The sequence below is a fragment of the Chamaea fasciata genome, unplaced genomic scaffold (assembly GCF_029207755.1).
Source record: "Chamaea fasciata isolate MVZ Bird 193981 ecotype frontalis unplaced genomic scaffold, bChaFas1.0.hap1 SCAF_7, whole genome shotgun sequence".
In the NCBI taxonomy this organism is placed as follows: Eukaryota; Metazoa; Chordata; class Aves; order Passeriformes; family Sylviidae; genus Chamaea; species Chamaea fasciata.
Genome location: NW_027094092.1, coordinates 50,770,317 through 50,787,661, shown reverse-complemented (window position 1 = coordinate 50,787,661; position 17,345 = coordinate 50,770,317). Strand labels below are relative to the sequence as shown.

The window sequence follows — 17,345 nt, the reverse complement described above, 5'->3', positions numbered from 1 at the left end:
CAGATTTAGTCTCAAGGCCAAGCTGCCATGTGGTTATAAAATAGAAGCAGGCCTGAAGAACTGATCTAACTTTCTTCAGTTGTCTGTGTATCTTTAATCATGTTCACCACTTAAAATGCAGCAGAGCTGGCAGCTGATAATTAGACTGAGCCTGCAGCAGCATGGCCACTGGCCAGATCACATGGCTCCTTTCATCTGCATATTTATGCATTTAAAGGAGAGGAAAACTTTCATAACATTTTAATAACTAGGTTTTTCTGAAACCATAAATCCAGTCCTCTGGGCTTAGCCTACACTCTCCTTCTGATCTTACATAAGTGGAAGGGGGTGGGGTGTTTTGTTTGTTCTCCCTATTCTTTTCCTGTGCATGAACGTGCAAAGCCCATCCTCTCCAGCGTGGGGTCCTCCGGAGGGTGGGAGGGTCAGACAAGGTAAAACTGCACTTCTAAGGATGAAGGTATAACTTTGATTTGGTTCCTGGCGTGGGAACAATTCCCCTTTCCCAAGATAGCTCATCTACAGACTAGCAAGAATGAAGCTCCTTTGCTAAACAATGGCTCCAAACAAAGAATTCCTGATATCTGTATTTCAAACAAGCTGCAGCGCACGTTGGCTGTTGCTTTTCTTAGCACCATCACCATCAGATTCAGACCTAGGACAGTGTTCCTTCAGATCAGGAGCTGAAATGATGCCAAAACACAGGGAGCTGGTCCCAGGCCCACCCACCCCCAGCTCTGTGGGTGCAGGAGCTCTGTTTCCATACACGCTGCCAGAGACAGCCATGGGTGGGCTGTGTCCCTACACGAGGTGCCTCCACCCTCCTCCCATGGACAGATCCCAGCAGTGCCTGACCTCTGTCTGATGCCACAGCCTTATCTCTTGGTGGGGAAGAGTCAGGGCAATGCTGTGAGGTGCTGTGACAAGGGGGATGCCAGGTCCATCTTCTCTGCCTGAGGGTGGCAGCTCCCTTGACAGCGTTGGTGACATCCTGCAGGGTCCTTCCCAGTGAGGCTTTGCAGACCATCCTCTCTCTCCCTGGAGGCATCACTGGCATGTGCACATGGGCTTTTCCATTAGCATGGAATGACAGCTACTATCAGCACAAAAACAGAAGGTGAGGATGAGAGACTAATCCTTATGCTGCTGTGTTGTCTTAGTAAAATGGAGGAAGCACTGTTAAAATAACACTGATTTTCAAAGATGAAGCACTCTGTTAAAACAAAATTGAAAACTATTTCATGAGATGCAGTTCTTAAACACCATTACTTTCTTTTAAGGAAAAGTTAATTCTTTTGTGCTGAAAGCAGCTTCTACCAAAGGTTCTCTGGGTGAATCAAACAATATGTTGCTGATTTAAAAGGGACTTGATAGAGGTTTTAATTGTTGTTTTCATTTCAGCAAGCAAGCAAACAAATCAATTTCAATGATTAGGCAATTTCCAGAGTACATCTTGAACTGCTCTTTAGCTGTGCCAGTAAAACTTTGGGGTTTGACACAACTCTGGGGTACAAGTGAATTTAGGCTGATGTCACTGCTTTGTTTCAGAGGTAATGTTAATTAATATAGTTATGTAACAATAGTTTTGCTAGATAAACTGAAGGAGTCAAGCCCAGAAAAATGCAAACCACAGCATTAACTCCACTGGGAGGGACCATGGTTTGTTTCTTGTGTATTTAAAGAATTAGAACAAACAAACAAGGGCAAGATTAATTAGGAGTGGGAGTAAATTACTCCTTCCCCAAGTGAATGAGGAACAGTGCTGGACAGGACACAGCAGCAGTGTAAAAATATTTCTCGACATTTTCCACTGGATGTCCAAGAGAATTTCCTTTGCACTCCGGTGCTTCCAAAACATTCATAAACCATGCCTCTGGCTACCTGTTGTGATGATAAACTTGTGTCCTTAGGTTTCACTATCAAGTTTTTAATCTAAACCTGAACTCTCTGATCTATCATCTGAAGTAGTGAGGGAATTTGCAGCTGGGTTTTTCCCAGCAAAGAAAAACTAGTCGCTAAAGATATTGTGTGGGAGATACAACTCTCAGATACAAGAATTTGAAAATTTGGGTATTTGTTTTGTAATTTTAAGTGCTGCTGGTGTTTAACTTAGTTTTGAGGCTATGTCTTACATTTCCAGTACAGTAAGTAGGGCAAGAGATTTTAGCCAAAAGGTCCACTTGAGACTCCTATTGATTTTGATGAGGTTCGAGGATAAATACTGATAAATGTAACATAATGTCGGAATTTGCATTTTCCTAAGCCTTGTCTAGACTCGGATTTGGAAGGTGTGATACACCATGTGACATACAATGTAGTTAAGGCAATGTGAATTTAATGCACAGCTTTAAACTTGGTTGTTTTTCAGGAAGCTATTACTACATTGTATTTAGCACTTGCTAATCTAGAAACCATTGATGGTAAATGAAAAGAGAGGTTACAAACCAAAAGCAGGCTGATGTTGCGTTACACCTTTCAGATGCAGCCTCCTGATACACACAGGGCTATTTCACCCCTGATAGTATAGAAACAAGGGCTCCCCAGCCCTATGGGGTACTGCTTCCTCAGGGAAGTGGTGGAATCACTGTCCCTGGAAGTGTTAAAAAAACATGTGACACTTAGGGACATGGTTTAGTGGTGGACCTGGCAGTACTGGGTTAATGGCTGGACTCGATGAACTTGGAGGTCTTTTCCAGCCTCAGTGATTCACTGATTCTGTGATTCTGTGTGTTGGCTGTAAGAGAAAGAGGCAGTGTGATGATGTGTGGATGTTGAGGGTGTTGGTCTACAAAGGCTTAACATGTAGGTATGCTGGGGTGGCACATGGGGAGCAGGGGTGTGAGTGGATGACAGGACAGAGAGACTTGAGTGTGCAGGCATTAGGTATAGATTTGAGCTTGGGGGAAGAGTAGTGGTTGTGGTCCTTGGTGTGGGTGAGGATAAGGCAGTTGTGGCAGTGAACGCACCGAAGGGACATAACTTTGTGCCCAGAAAGTCCAAGCAAATGTATTTCTTAAAATACTATCAGCATCTCTGTCTCCTCCACAACTATGCCAAGAAGTCTCTTCTCCCAGCAAACCCAGCACTTTTGCCATGTGGGTTGGCCAGCTAGGCAGGCTGGGGCTCTGGAGGCCCTAAAGCACAAGCCCTTGCCTGGAGCTCTCACACAGAGCCAGGAGCTGAATTCCAAGCAGAGGAGTCTGTCAGCTGTTCCCTTCAGCTATCACCCATCCTTGGTACACTCAGACCTGTTTGATGTAATCTGATATGTTTTCCCATTAGCCAAGAACTATAATTCAGGGAAAATCCACCATCCTGAACTAAGTAGATGCTGCAGACGAGGCAGAGGGGCTCATGGGAACCTCTCATAAAATTCTCTTCTGTGAATTTTCCCATCTCCACATTGCTGGTGGTGACACGTTAGTACACTGGGACAATGGAACCAAGGGGAAAGACTGCTCCAAGTACTACAGTTTAGCAGGAATGGTCCACTCTGAAGTCCTACCAATGCACCACAACGGGCCATTCTCCACACTGGTTACACTTCATTGATTCCTCAAACTGGAGCCCAAACCCAGGTCTTTCAACCCAGTAGAACCAAAGTGCTCTGACTTCTAGCCACAAAGTTCAGTGCTGGGTACACCAATTTATAGGTGCCCTTACAGAAATCAGTGTTAATCCAGATGTGTGATTTGGGCCTCCAGCTGATTGTGACAGATCCCTCTTTTCTTTCCCCAAACTAATTTGAAATTTCATCTGAGTGTTGTTTAGAGCATCCAAGTTTGCAGAATATGCCATGTAAAAATAGAAGTATGACACTCATTGGTACTCGAACCCTGCCTGATGCACCAGGAGTTGATTTTTCATTACTGGGCTCTGTCTCCCTCACTCTGCTTTTCAATCTGTCATGCAGTCACTGGTCGTGTAAATGTCTGTGCAAACATACTGAACATGAGTAATGCAGCATCTGTTGCTATTTATGAAACTGTGGTTTGGAGTACATGGTATTATCCTTCATGGATGTGGCTTTAAGTCTGTTATTACAATACAGAATTAATTAAGAATATTAAAGTCTGTGTCTAAAAAAATTATATTCCTAACTTTTATCTACGGTGGCAATATTTTCGTATCCATTCTCCCCTAAAGGCAGCATCCTTTGGGAAGATATGATAGACATGTTTAGGTAAAATATCATTCCTCCAGCACACATGGTTTCCATTTCAATTGATCCCCTGCTGTTTCCTTCCAAGCACTTTCCTCTGTTATATATTCCACAATGGTGGCTGAAATACTGATCAGCAATAGCAGAGACAAATTGACTCCAGCAACTGGGAGTTTTAAGGGCAATAAATGTTTATATCTGAGTTTTTATGTACTGAAATACAGGTTTTAGGCATGCACTGAAATTTTCAGTGGCATTGAATGTCTAAAGTTTCTTGAGCCAGTTATAATTTAGTAAAAGGATAGAATGAATAAAGACTGACTGAGTGAGATGGGGCATAAAGATAGTGCACTACAAAATAGCCACATGGGCCCAAAAGCTGTATAGATGATGCTTCCTCTTGTAGCCTCCCCTTAGGGCTGGGAACAGGTTGGGTGCTTCACACAGACCTAGCACAGAAACTGCACCTGAGCCACATGTGAGCTGCCTGAAACTTGGGGGTCACAAGCTGCTCACTGCAGTCTAGCAGAGAAATAATCCTACATGCTTTAAAGCTGGCACAGCCATTGGTAAAAGTTTCTCAGCAGACAATAACAAGAAGCTGGGGGAAAGAAAGGTGGGAATTGCTTTTCCCAGTGGCTGTGTTTCCTCAAACGCATGTCAAACTACAGCTGTAGGTGTGACAGGGTGAGAAAACATTTTCCATCACCCAGGATTCGCTGGGCACCACTGGGCTGCAGTGGATGCCACCCCAAATCAGACTGAAGTTGGCATGCCCACCAGTGGCATGGGGAGCTGCACATAGGTAGGAGGAGAAGCAGTGCATGCACCAGCATACTTGTGGCAACTTCTAAGTCTCTAGCACATGAGCAGCATGGGTCATGCAAAGGTATGCTTGTGCCCTGGCTGCTTCTCTGTGCCAGCCAGATGAATGCACTCATGAGGGTTCAGGCTCTAAGAATGTGCTCAGAATTCTAAGAATGTTCAGGTTTGGGTTTTAAGAATGTGCTTATTCCTTTGCACAGGGTGGTCTAAATGTCCTACAAAAGCCACTTGCTGTGGCAACAGCAGATCGAGCATGGTAATTCTTTAAAGCCTGGCTTCTCTTTCTCTTTACTTTTATTATTATTCTTATTATTGTTATTATTATTATTATTGCTTGCTAATCATTCTGTGCTCAGAACTTTCAGGACATGATCAGTGGTCTTTCTGATGCTGGAAGCTGCATTTATACAAATGACAGTGGCATTCCCTGCAACTTCACCGTCTGCCAAGGGGCTGTACATGATTGGCAGCAACTCTACAATGAATACTTGACAGAAAAACCTGCCACATGAAAGAATCATCACACGACTAAAATACTCAATGTTCTTTCCACCAGGAGAAACTCTTAAGATGGGAAGGTCTTTCTAACACAAACTGGAACCACTTCAACTTTTGCATTCTGTTTCTTCCTCTCTGAAATGACCCCAGCTTGGCCCTTGCAAGGCCTTGCTTTGGGGGAAGTACTTCTGATGTGTATCTCAGGAGCTTGAGAGATATGGAATAAACTTCCATCCATTACCTCTTGCTAACGTAGAGCACAGCAGATGTCTGAAGCCCTGCTCAGTGGGGTCGATTTAAAATAATAGCAGGACCTTCCCTTCAACTTCCACAGGTCCCGCTGTAACGGAGGGAGTGGTTTGTCCGTGTCCATTTAAAAAGCCTCGCTGTCACAAAGCCTGCAGCAATGTGGTCATCACAAGAGCCTTCTTGTTGTGCTAACTAGGAATTCTCATTAATTGATATCACTATCGGAGTCCTTCAGCCCCAGAATAAGCAGCAGGGGTTACAGTGCATGAGAAAGACACCATGCAAAGGCATTGCTGTGGGTTAATTGAGTATTAACGAGCTGAAAGGTGTGCTCCTGCACTCGGAAACACGGGGAGAGACCATCAAAAACACAGCACGACTCCAGGCAAGAGCTCCAGTGTCTTCAGTCCAGGGGTGCCCCAGCTGCTCCAAGGTCCCACACGGAAATGGCTACATCGTCGCTGTGATTTCCGGTGTGGGATAAGCAGAAAACAATGCGGCATCACACAGAGGCTGTAGTGCGGCTCTCCTGCACAAAGCCAGGGATTTTCCCTAGGAGGCATGAGGTCAGTGGCGATTTAGGCTTTCCCGACAGACAGTGCTGCAGAAGAGGTACTGGATGGTCACTACTTCCAGTCATCTCTTACCGTCTGAAATTATACTAACCCCAGCCATTTTTCAGAGGCCACATCTACAGTTTTAGCAAAGGGCTGTTGCAGGAGGCTCTTGGTACCACACTGTCTTCTCTATACTCAGGAACCTGCAAGTACAGCCACCGTGTCTTTCAAGACCTAAGTGTTTGAGGGGGCTCAGGAACATTCATACACTGCTTGGAGCACTCACAGGTTGGCCTCAGGAGTGGGTAACGATGCCAGGTGAGCTGAAGGTAGGAAACTGGCATTTCTTCATTTGGTTACAGTAAAGACTTAGGCAATTAAAGAAAAAAAAAAAAAAAAACAAAACAAACCAACAACTTTTCACAGCATGCTTAGAATACAAAGTCACTCTTTATCATAGAAAGTCACACCTTACACATAAATAATTTGAATGTCTTGCTCTTTCATGGAAAGTAACAGAGAAAAACCTTCAAGGTTGATACATGGGAGCTGGTATGAGAAATCACATAGGATCAACCCCAAATCCTGCAGCCAAACACACAGATATTTGGATCCAGTGTTGACCTATAGACCACTTCCCTCCCTTGGACTGGAAGGAACTGAACCAGGACACTCCTTGGAGGACCACCCCCATCATCAACCTCCAGTTGTGGATCCCAACCCTGCAACCTTGGCCTCATCACTGAAATCCAGTCCTTTACATTTGCAGTAGGAAGAAAACCCACTTTGTAACTGCAGAAAGAGCCGTTGCCTTCTCCAAAGTGCATTATCTGTAGGTTTTTGGAGATGACTGAAATAACTAAGCCTACCCAAGCTGGATCCATTGCAGCTATTTCTATTTCTTGGCTGACAAGCTGGCCAAAGCAGCAAAGCTAAGTATTGCACAGTCTAGCAACATCTGACTAAAACTGAGACCATTTATGTGGAACAGCAATGTGGGAACAGAAAAGAATCTAGCGGAGCAGCAATGAGAAATTTGAGCTTTGATCAAGGAGACAGCAGCATTTGACTCTATCTGAGCTGGCAGGGAGATCCCATCCCAAAGCAAAATAAAATATGTCATTCTTTCCAGCAGATGAAATTCTCCCCAGCGGTTTGTTCCTCCCAGGATCATTTTATGTGATCTCATTGTCTTTAAAGTCTTTCCCCTGAGGAAGCCGAACGTTTAATATAGACTACAGCGTTAGTATCCGGTATTAAATCAGTCCAGCTACTCTGAAATGAGGCGAGTGGGCGTCCTGGAAAGGAAATAAAAACACAAGTTTAATAGAGGAGAGAGGTTCACCTTGACCCATGCTATTTATTGCAAAAGGCACAGCAACACACTGCTTGCCCAATGGAGGGTCACTCTGCCCTGTCATACATGTGCTTTACACTCCCAGTAAATTCCAGATACTCAGAGTGTGCACAAGGAATGCATCATCCAACCCCAGAGGCTTTTACGCCTTGCTTTGCTTTACCAAGCAGCCCTAGGAGTGAGCAGCATGTTCCCACAGCTCTCATTAGTCCAGCTGGCAAACTTAGGCACTCAGCATTGCAGCCACACAGTTCTGGATCTTTGGCTGCAAAGATGGGACATGAAATTGCAAGGAAGGAAAATGTCAGGAAGGGAAACACTAAAGACATCAGGCATGGTGCAGGATGTCAGGGATCAGCAACCTAGCAAGGCACTGCAGAAAAGGTCACTGTCCCACATGCTTCTCCTGCATCCTCACTGTGGTTTCACACAGGATTCCTTCCAGGCAGGCACTACACACAGAACTAACAGCTGCCCCGTGAGGAAGCCAGATGTGCTGTGTTATGCACAACTCACACAATCCACTGCTGGTGTGAAACTTGGTGGCTCAAAGAGATTTGTTGCATCCGTGTAAGTACTCTTATGTAACTAGTTCACCACATGCCAATTGCACACAGGCCCACAGAAAAGCTGCATTTTTGGTAGTTTGGTTTCTTTTTTAAATGTCATGTGAGCTGACAAAACATGATTCTTCAGCACCATTGTGAATGAAAACACTCATTTACCTCATTTAGTGTTTTACTTCAAGAAACAATTTAGCCCACGCTTGAAGTGTCAGCTAAATGAGATAATTTAAAATAATTCTGAAAACATGCTTACTGCAAGAGGCTATAATCAGAGCTAATTACAGGGACATTCTGGAAATCCCTTGGCTTGGGGCTTTAGTTTTGATAAAGGGGATAACAACTTGTAAGCTATGATTCTTTTAATTATAACAATAGTAACCACCTTCTTTTATATTACTTCTTTCATCTCTAAAATCCCCACAGCTTTGCAAACTATACATACCACAGGGATTGTTTAGCCTAACACCAAGGTGAAGCCACTTACTCTGCAAGAAATGAGCAAGTGTTTAACAATACCTGGCATTCCTGGGCAAAATTTTTAGAGGAAAAAAGGTGCAGAGGGAGAACATAATTGCTCTTGTGTCTCCTTACAAACACTCAGGGGATTTCTGGATGCCCACAGCGACAGCCATCTGAGCTTGAGAATAAGGAAGGCAGCCTGTAGACTCAGGGAACTATGAAGGACGGCAGCAGCACCACGTGGCAGCACCCTGTCACGTTGCCAAGCTCACCTGTCCACGTCCTGTGCTGGGTGACGATAAAGCTTTGACACTGCAGCTGGGAGTTACAAATGGCAGCGGCCTCCTCGGGGCTGTGGATGGACAGCAGGCAGCCCAGGTGGCTGTAGGAGGGCCAGCACTTGTAGTCCTCTCCTTCCACCGTTCTGAAACCCTTCAGGGAGATGTAGTCTGGGGGATCAGAAAGAGGGTGTCTAGGGAAATACTCTAGGTGCACTTTCAGAGACTAGTTATGCTGCTCAATCAGTGAAACTCTTAAAAGAATTGAAACAGTGACTGACTTAACTGACCAGCCAAGGTGGAGTGGGGTGGAGCTGCAAAGTTGAGAGAAACCCAAATCTTGCCCTTTGGTTCTGCAGTGGAGCACAGGACAGCAATTCCCCCACAGATGTTGGGGAGGGGTCAGAAGTCTTCAGGGTGAAGGGAGAGGGGTGCCACCACAGGGGTGGGTAAGAGGAGGAGGCTGCTGTGCAAAGCCACAGGCCCTCCATGTTTTCCCTGGAGAAGCTAACCTCAAAATAGCCTCTCCTACACCCCAGCCCCAACAGCAGAAGCTCATCACAGATCCAGCACCAAGCTACATGGGGCACAGACTGACCCACCCATCATGGTGCCGCCCATAGAAACAGGAGACTGGGGAACCTCAGTGGGGAAGAGGGAGGCCAGATCCTGCTCCTGACAAGGAGACGTGACAAAAGATCTGACAAGTCTGAGCAGGTGTTGTTCGGGCTATTGTTCACTGACTGCTAAGAATCTCTCCCCACCTTCCCACACCTCTAGGATGGTGATCCTTTTGGCACAGGGCAAAGCCAACAGACAGGTGTTGTTGGAAAATACCAGTAATTCCTGTTAAAGCTGCTGGTCCTCCATGCAAATGACCAGATATCTTTGTTCATAACAGTGCAAATTACAGTTCTTTCACGCGTAAAGAGATTTCCTTCTGCAAGCCACCACCTCATGTGAATGCTCAGGAAAATGCAAGCAAGAGTAACTGCTGGAATTTTGAAACTTCCTTTTGATCAGCCTCATCTCTACCACTGAATGGGTCCTTTTCAGAGGAATGCACCTCGTAAAGTCACATTTATCCATCCACAGGTCCAATAGAATGATCTTCAGAGAAAAGGAACTTAGAGGGCACCAAGACTCCAGGTACCCTGCCACACTCATCTCGGTGCTGTCACCTCCCCACTCTAGGTTTCCACAGTAACCTGTGCTCAGCAGACAGAAGCCACACAGTGAAATGGGAAGTTTGAATATCAGCCCACAAAACTGACCTGTTGGTCCAAAGGATAAGGAGAAGCATATCCCAAGACAGGAACCACTCAGTTTGCTATCCCAAATACATTCCTTTGAAACACTGATGTTCATTATGAGATGAGTATTTAGAAGCAGTGCAAACACATGTCCATGCAGATTATCTGTACTGCTATTACTTTGCAAAGCTATACAATCATGCATAGCTCCCATGAAAAGAAAACAGCAAAAGCCTGCTCAAAAAAAGACACTTCTGGTGCTTTTTCTAGTGACTATAAACTGCCTAAATGTATGGGAGATCAGAATTTGACCAAGTGCCTTGCTCCCTTCAGTAGTTACTTTACTTAGAGCATTCAAAATCAACTACCTTTTAAAAGAAGAGGTCTTTCCTGCAGATAGAGCCCAGACTTGTACAGATGTAAAACGTTTTCAAAAGCTCTCAGGGTTTCATTTATTCCGTATCGTAAATCACCTACATTTAAGGAAAAAGATGACAAAGATAATCAATTCCATGACATACCATTTAGAGAGTTCTAATGAAGAAGTTTATGAATATTGGCTGATACCTGTTGCGTTCAGAATATCGCTCAAAAGGGGTCGCAAAGCTGGTGGTGCAGAGTGTGGCAAGAGATAGGTGAAAAAATACCTGCAAAAATCCCACAGGCTGATTAGAATGCAGTGCCTTCATTTCCCTGGTGATTAAGTTGTCTACACTTTCCTGTGACTTGATTATCCATATGCAACTAGTAAGTCTGCTTTGGTTATGAAATTATGTTGGAGCACATCTTGGTGCCTCAGATGGTTCCTGTGTGTTGGGCTGAAAACCTGGTCTTTGCTGCGTGAAATCTACCTTGCAAAGCTTCATGCCGTAAAGCTTGCCCTCATTCCCCTGGGCCATTTTTGTATACTAAACAATGTATTTCCCACCAAAAAAAAAAAAAAAAAAAAAAAAAAAAAAAAAAGACCTGTATAAAAGAAGACTCATACAAGATCTTTCTCTTGCCCTGAAAAGGTTTGACCTTCTTATTGCCCATGAAAAGTTAGGATGACTCATTTCCTGACCCTTCCACAAAATTCCTGTTCTAGGGAACAAGTGCACAAGAGACAAGTGCAACTCCAAGGCTGCAATAATCTATGCAGGGATTTGCCATTTAGCACTGAATCCTGGAAATCCAAGCTCTCTTACTAAGTCCTTCTTGTAAATATCCTGTTGCCAAGGCTTCCCTCCAGGATGTGACCTGCCAAGCATCAGTGGTGAGCAAAAGTCCCTGCATTTTCAGCTGATGGCCTACACAAAGTGCTGCAGCAGCCTCAGCCCCTTGCCTGTCACGTGCTCCATTGCTCTTCCACAGGAGCCCGTAGGGAGGTTTGAAGATGAAGGGAAGCACTGGCCAGCCTCTTCCCAGCAACGGGGACTCAAAGCTGGTGGGGTTTTGCAGGTAGCCTGCACTGCCACTGCTTTCAGCAAGCACAGCCCATAGATGTCAAGCGCCAGGGCTTGTTTGGCAAACAGCAAATTTACAGGTGCAAGCTCTGGGGCAAGTTTTTAGAGGGCAGTGGGGAGAGAAAGCAGCAGCAGTAAGATGCCTTCATTCTCACCAGACAACAGGTGTTTCCTGCCTTGTAAGGAAAATAACTTGCCTGAAAGTGATCCTTAACTACCCTTTGGCAGAGGTGAGAGGAATCACCACATGGAAGAAGAGCAAGGTGCTAGAGGCTTACATGGCAGGGCGTCAGCTCAACCACCCCAGATCTTCTTTCCCCATGTAGCCGGACATACCGATACGCATTGAACAGATTCTTCTTCTCATTTATTCCTTCACATTTCCCAACCACAGAGCATTTGAGAGGGAAACTTTTGGTAGGGAAGTCGAGTGTGCAGTCACTATCTTCCTTGCAAGGCAGCTCCTCGGTGCTGGCATCATCCATGTCTGTCACTTTTAGGTTTCCATCCACCATAACAAACTGCCTTGGCTGGAAATCCAAGAGGACTATTGAACCCAGGGGGGAATGTGCCAAGTAAAACAGCAGTTTCACAAGACTCAGGCAAATCTGAGAAAGAGAAGATGAATATGCATGAAAAAGAAAACAGATGAAAAACAGCTATTAAATTGGAAGTAGAACAAAGGGGAGGGCATTCAATTAAATTAGAAGGGAAAAAAGCATATAGAACTTAAAAGATAATTATATGTATGCTACAAAATTTATTATCAACATTGCCACAGGATTTGACTGGTAAGTAGTTTAACAACATTTTTTAAAAATGTGTGTACACAAAGAGAGACATTTGCAGTTAGAAGAACTAGAGGAGAAAGCTGTGAGGAAAACAATAGCAGCCTTCATGTTTCAGGAGCTATATTGATTTGCCAGATGAAATCAGAAGGGTTTTTCCCAGTCTGGCATAAAATTAATAGATTCCCCTCCCTTCCCCCATGCTGCTCAATACAGACTGAGGCTCCATGGTCATTAATACCAGATTCATGCCTTGCTGCATCACTCAGCAGTATGAATTCGGGCACACAATCATGCTTCTGAAGAATTAGTCAAGGCTTGCAATGGATTTATTGCCAGCTCTTTTGCTTTTATGACAACCTTCTGGCAGCAGGGAAAGGCCAGACAATACCTGACCCAGCAGAAAGCTTAGTAAATTATTTTTAAACAAACTAGAGCTAGAGGAGTGCATTTATACTGCACCAGCACTTTGCTAGAGTAGCTTTTTGCAGCAGTTTTCGTTCAGTATCAGGAGCCCTGGCATCAGACAAAGAGTATCCTCAGCTAGGTGTGCCAGGCAGCCCACGTCACCCCTCGACCCTGCCGATAGCGATCTGTGCAGGCACGAGGGTTTTTTCCCTTGGAACAGCTCGCACAATCCCTGGTATCTGATGTGGCTCATCGCAGGGGAATCCCACATGTTTAGACATCCTAATTAGGAAGCAGGACTAGACAGTGCCAGCATAAATTCTGAATTAGTGTCTTTTGCAGTCAAGAGATGATTAAAATCTCTAATGCCACCATACCAAACTTTACCACCAGCTAATCCAGCATCATGGGTTTTTTACAGGAGACTTTGGCACGTTTAAGAAGATGAGGTGCTAGGAAAGCTATGTAAGAAGCCTGGACGGAATTGAAGAAAGTAAAACTCCCCAAGCCACGAGAAATGACTGTGGAAGCTCTGATAGTATTTTAGCTTGTTTAGTGAAGCAATCATAAGAATCCCAACTTCATGTGCCACAGCTGAGTGAGCAGTTGCCTCACTCCCCCTCTGGCTCAGATGGCAAGGCTCCCCTTCAACATTAAGGACCACATGCAGACAGGGATTTTATTTTAGGACTTTTGTTGTGCTTTTATTTTGCCCAAAGCATTTCTTGCTGACACTAAGATACCCTTGCTTTTTTTCAAGACGATTTTGTTTCCTCCTGGCACCCAAACAAGTTATACTGAACCCCCAACTGAGCCCTTGAGGCAAACTGTAAAACAAGCTATAACCAAAGCAAGTGCCATGTCACAAGTCATTTATATTCCCGGGGAGCATATGGGTCCCTGTGCAGGATGCCCAGGAGAGGAGGCAGATCTCACTAGAAGGGCTGCAATCCTAGCACCCACAGCAGAAGGAAAGCAGTTTAGTAGTGATTTTACTACAGTAATTCCTAAAGGGCCAAAATCAGAAACACCACACAAACACATGTGAGCGTCAGCTTGCTCAGCTTGTTGCCTAGAACAGGTAACACACAGCAAACCGCAGACTCGGAGCATGGTGAGGTGGCTGTCCCAAGTCAGACTCGGGTTGCTGAGGGGCACCCTGGCCAAAGCCCTTCTGCATATATACATATATCTATGCATATAGGCAATATAGAGGCAAACCTAACGTTATCGTATAATAGAAGGTATTAACCATTGCCCCAGCACCGAGTAAAATTTTATGTTTATCTCCTCCCAGATGAAGTTCTTTTAACACCGCTCTGTGGAGAAAGAAACTAACCGTGAAACACCAAGCTAGGGCTGTGTTAATGTGATTTTAAAGGAATGAAAATGAAACGATTTACAGACAATTTGCAGGATCAAACAGAGTGTCGGCAGTAGAATCCCGTTTGCCCCAGCGGTCAACCACTGGCTCTTCGCCGGTTTGCTCAGTTTGTGGTCTAAAAGCGACTGATAAAACTCCTTTGCTTTGTTTTCTTACTTTAAATCTTTCCTCCCAGGGGGTCTGCAGGAGCTGAATCATCTCCAGCGGGGATCCCAGCTCCAGCATGGCTGTGACCCGTAGCTCAGCATCTCCGCTGTTATAGCATTGGCCGTGCAGCTGCGGGAGAGCAGAACCCACGATCGGGGTGATGTCGCTGCCAAAGCCAGCACATCTCTGCCGCCCGGGGACAGCCGTGGGCACCACGGGCGGACCGGCTCAGCCCCGGCAACAATTCCCCCGCCCCGCCGTGGCAGCTCCTCCCGCAGCCCCCCGCCCCAGCGCTCCCGCCGTACCTTGACGATGCCGGGGTGCTGCAGGCGCTGCAGCAGCGTCACCTCCTTGAGCAGCTTGTAGGCGGCCAGGCGGCGGCAGCCGGCCGGCGCCCCGTACCGCTGCACGCACCGCCGCACCTCCCGGCCCGCCCCGTGCACCGACTTGAGGGCCACGGCACCTCCGCCCGCCAGCGCCGCCCGCGCCACCACCTTGGTGAAGCCCCAGCCCAGCACGCTGACGGCCGTCGCCCGGTTCAGGTCACCGCAGCCCAGCCCTCCCGTGGCCGCCGCCTCCCCGCCGCCCGCCGCCGCCTCCAGCCGCCGCAGGTCGCGCCGCCTCTGCCGCAGCTCCTCCCGCAAGCCCGGCGGCAGCAGGAGCGGCGGCGAAGAGTCAGGCTGCGCCTCACCGCCACCACCGCGGTCACCGCCACCGCCGGACGGCGGCGCCGGCAGCACCAACAGCGCCAAGGCCGGCAGCGCCAGCAGCGCGGCCGCGCTCAGCCGAGCTCCGCGCCGCGCCCGCCCCGCCGCTGCCATGGAGAGCGGGGCTCCCGCCGCTCTGCCCGGCTCCCGCCGCTCTGCCGCCCGCGCTCCGCCGCGCCGGGGAAGGCGAGCGCCGCCGAGGGGGCGTGTCGGACTCCCGGCGCCCCCACCCCGCCGGCCCGGCCCGGCCCTGCGGGCGCTCGGGGCAGCGGCGGCACAGACCGCCCAGGGAGGGGAGGCGGCGGCGGCGCAGCCCTAGTGGCTCTGGAGGAGGTGGCCCGGGGTGCGAACCGGAGCGGCCGGGTGCGAGCGGCACATCCCCGCAGACACTCGCCCACACCCCAGCGGCGGCTGTTTATAGCAGAACACGCGGATTTCACGGGCGTGAATTTCGTCAGCCCCGCTAGAGGGTACCGCAGATTACAGCCGAGGGATGTACGACGGGTTAAAATCAGGGAGAACTGGGATATCACATTTCCCTGCCGCTTAAAACTCTTAGGTTACGTTTCTACGAAGAGCAAACACTGGCAGTTTCTCTAATTAGAAGGATAAACCCTATTAGGTTGAATTAGCAATACGCTGCTTAAGCACGGAATTGGATTTTTTTCCAGGTGGAAAAAAAAAAATCAAACCAAACCCGTCCTCCAGCAAAACCAGCCAATGCAGGCAGAAAACACATTTCTCGTTTGTTTGTGAGGAGATCAGATCGATCGGCGGCGTGGTGACACAGCTCAGGGCTGCCTTCTGTGACACACGTGTACCTGCGCGGGACAGGAAAGCGTTTCCGACGCGGGTGAGAGAAGCAGGACAGGTGCCTGCCGTGGCTCTGTCACTGGTTTTAGACACGTGTCTGCACCGGGCTCTGCTGTGCAGAAAGTCAGATTAGTTTAGGGCAAAGGCAGATGCAGTTTGTCTGCTTCTAATTTAGGCAATATGTCACTAACTCCTCGCTGAGCAGCCTGAAACACCAGCCAAATAGGTGGATTCACTTTTTTGTTTATGTTTATGCGACTGGGTTAGAAATTAAAATAATGGTCTGCCTCTCCACCTGGTCTGCTTCATTTTCTGCCGTTTTCAGCGGCATAACTAGCTACTAGACCCTCCCCAGAAAGGGAGCAAGTGATGCATGGCACAGTTGTTAGGGTCGGAGGATGCTGCTGCCCTGCTCCTGCTGAGGCACACAGCGGGTGAGACTGCACAGGGCGTGCTCTGGCTCAAGCAGTGGCTCTCAGTCCTGCCGTGCTGTGCTGCCCTTGGACACATCTGCTCCATCTCCCCCCTCCATGCACAGCAGTGCCAATACCTCTCTCCTGACTCACTTCTAACACACTCTGTGTGCACTGCTCAGGTCACGGTCACAAGTCACCCCTGCAAAGGAGCCTTTGTGAAACATCCCTAAGAAATTCAACTTTATTGACACAGCCAGTGGGATGGAGATTTTCAGAGATTACAGCAAGTCAGCTATCATGACTGGTGATCCCCAAGGCTATTTTAATAAAAATAATGTATATAAATGATCACTTTTAAATAGCTTCCTTCCCAAATGCCTGCAGGAAGTTCCCCTTTCACTGCTTGTTGGTTCAGTATCACTGGAGCAGCCAATGAGACAGAGTAAAGTGCCTCAGCAGAGCAGAGTTTTTCGGTAAGAGAGCAGGAGAACTGAACTCTGAACTCAGGTCATTTCCAGATGGCAGAGTTTGAGAAGGGAAGGCAAAACAAACGGTCTGCCTACATGTCATGTAGAATAATCAAGTGGAAAATATCAGGCCTCCAGTGCTTACCCAGGCACAGACAGGTTAGAAGCTGATCCCAGAACAGCTCTTTCAGTAGCTGAATTTCCTTTGTTGCTTTTTAACTTTAATAGCTCTTTAATTACTATTCTTATTTTCAAATCAAGTATACATCTGTGTCATATTAATGAATATTCATTGTCACTGGAGAGGTATAACTGCGTTTTTACCTGTGTTTCCAAGGGAATAGATGCCAGCTGTGTGTACTATAATCTAATTTCAGCCGGTCCTCAGCACTGTAATAGTATTAAGACCTATTAGAGAGGACTTTATAAAATCACAACGATTATTTATGTGCTTTACAGTACACGTAAGGATTCCTACCAAGATCGTGGCTCTGCTGTGCAAGGCTTTTTGCAGACTATGGCACAAGAGGTGGCCTTGCTTGACATACCTGACACCTGAAATGGGAAAC

General features: G+C 46.9%; 1 protein-coding gene across 1 annotated transcript; it reads right to left on the bottom strand.

Moving 5' to 3' along the window:
* Positions 1-6,719: 6,719 nt before the first annotated feature.
* LOC136292710 (extracellular tyrosine-protein kinase PKDCC-like) lies at positions 6,720-15,209 on the bottom strand. Its single transcript, XM_066188794.1, has 7 exons — positions 14,679-15,209; positions 14,383-14,502; positions 11,983-12,254; positions 10,769-10,848; positions 10,570-10,674; positions 8,943-9,119; positions 6,720-7,586 (listed from the first exon to the last, which is right to left on the bottom strand). Exons 1-7 carry the CDS (start codon positions 15,192-15,194, stop codon positions 7,483-7,485), a joined length of 1,374 nt encoding a protein of 457 aa, XP_066044891.1. The 5' UTR covers positions 15,195-15,209; the 3' UTR covers positions 6,720-7,482.
* Between the last annotated feature and the right edge of the window lie 2,136 nt (positions 15,210-17,345).

Coding starts and splice junctions, on each gene's coding strand:
- LOC136292710 (XM_066188794.1), bottom strand. CDS start 15,194: ATGGCAGCGGCGGGGCGGGCGCGGCGCGGAGCTCGGCTGAGCGCGGCC. Junction 9,120..10,569: donor AAGACCTCTTCTTTTAAAAG/GTAGTTGATTTT, acceptor CTGATCCCCCAG/ACTACATCTCCCTGAAGGGT. Junction 7,587..8,942: donor CCAGCACAGGACGTGGACAG/GTGAGCTTGGCA, acceptor TTTCCTTTCCAG/GACGCCCACTCGCCTCATTT.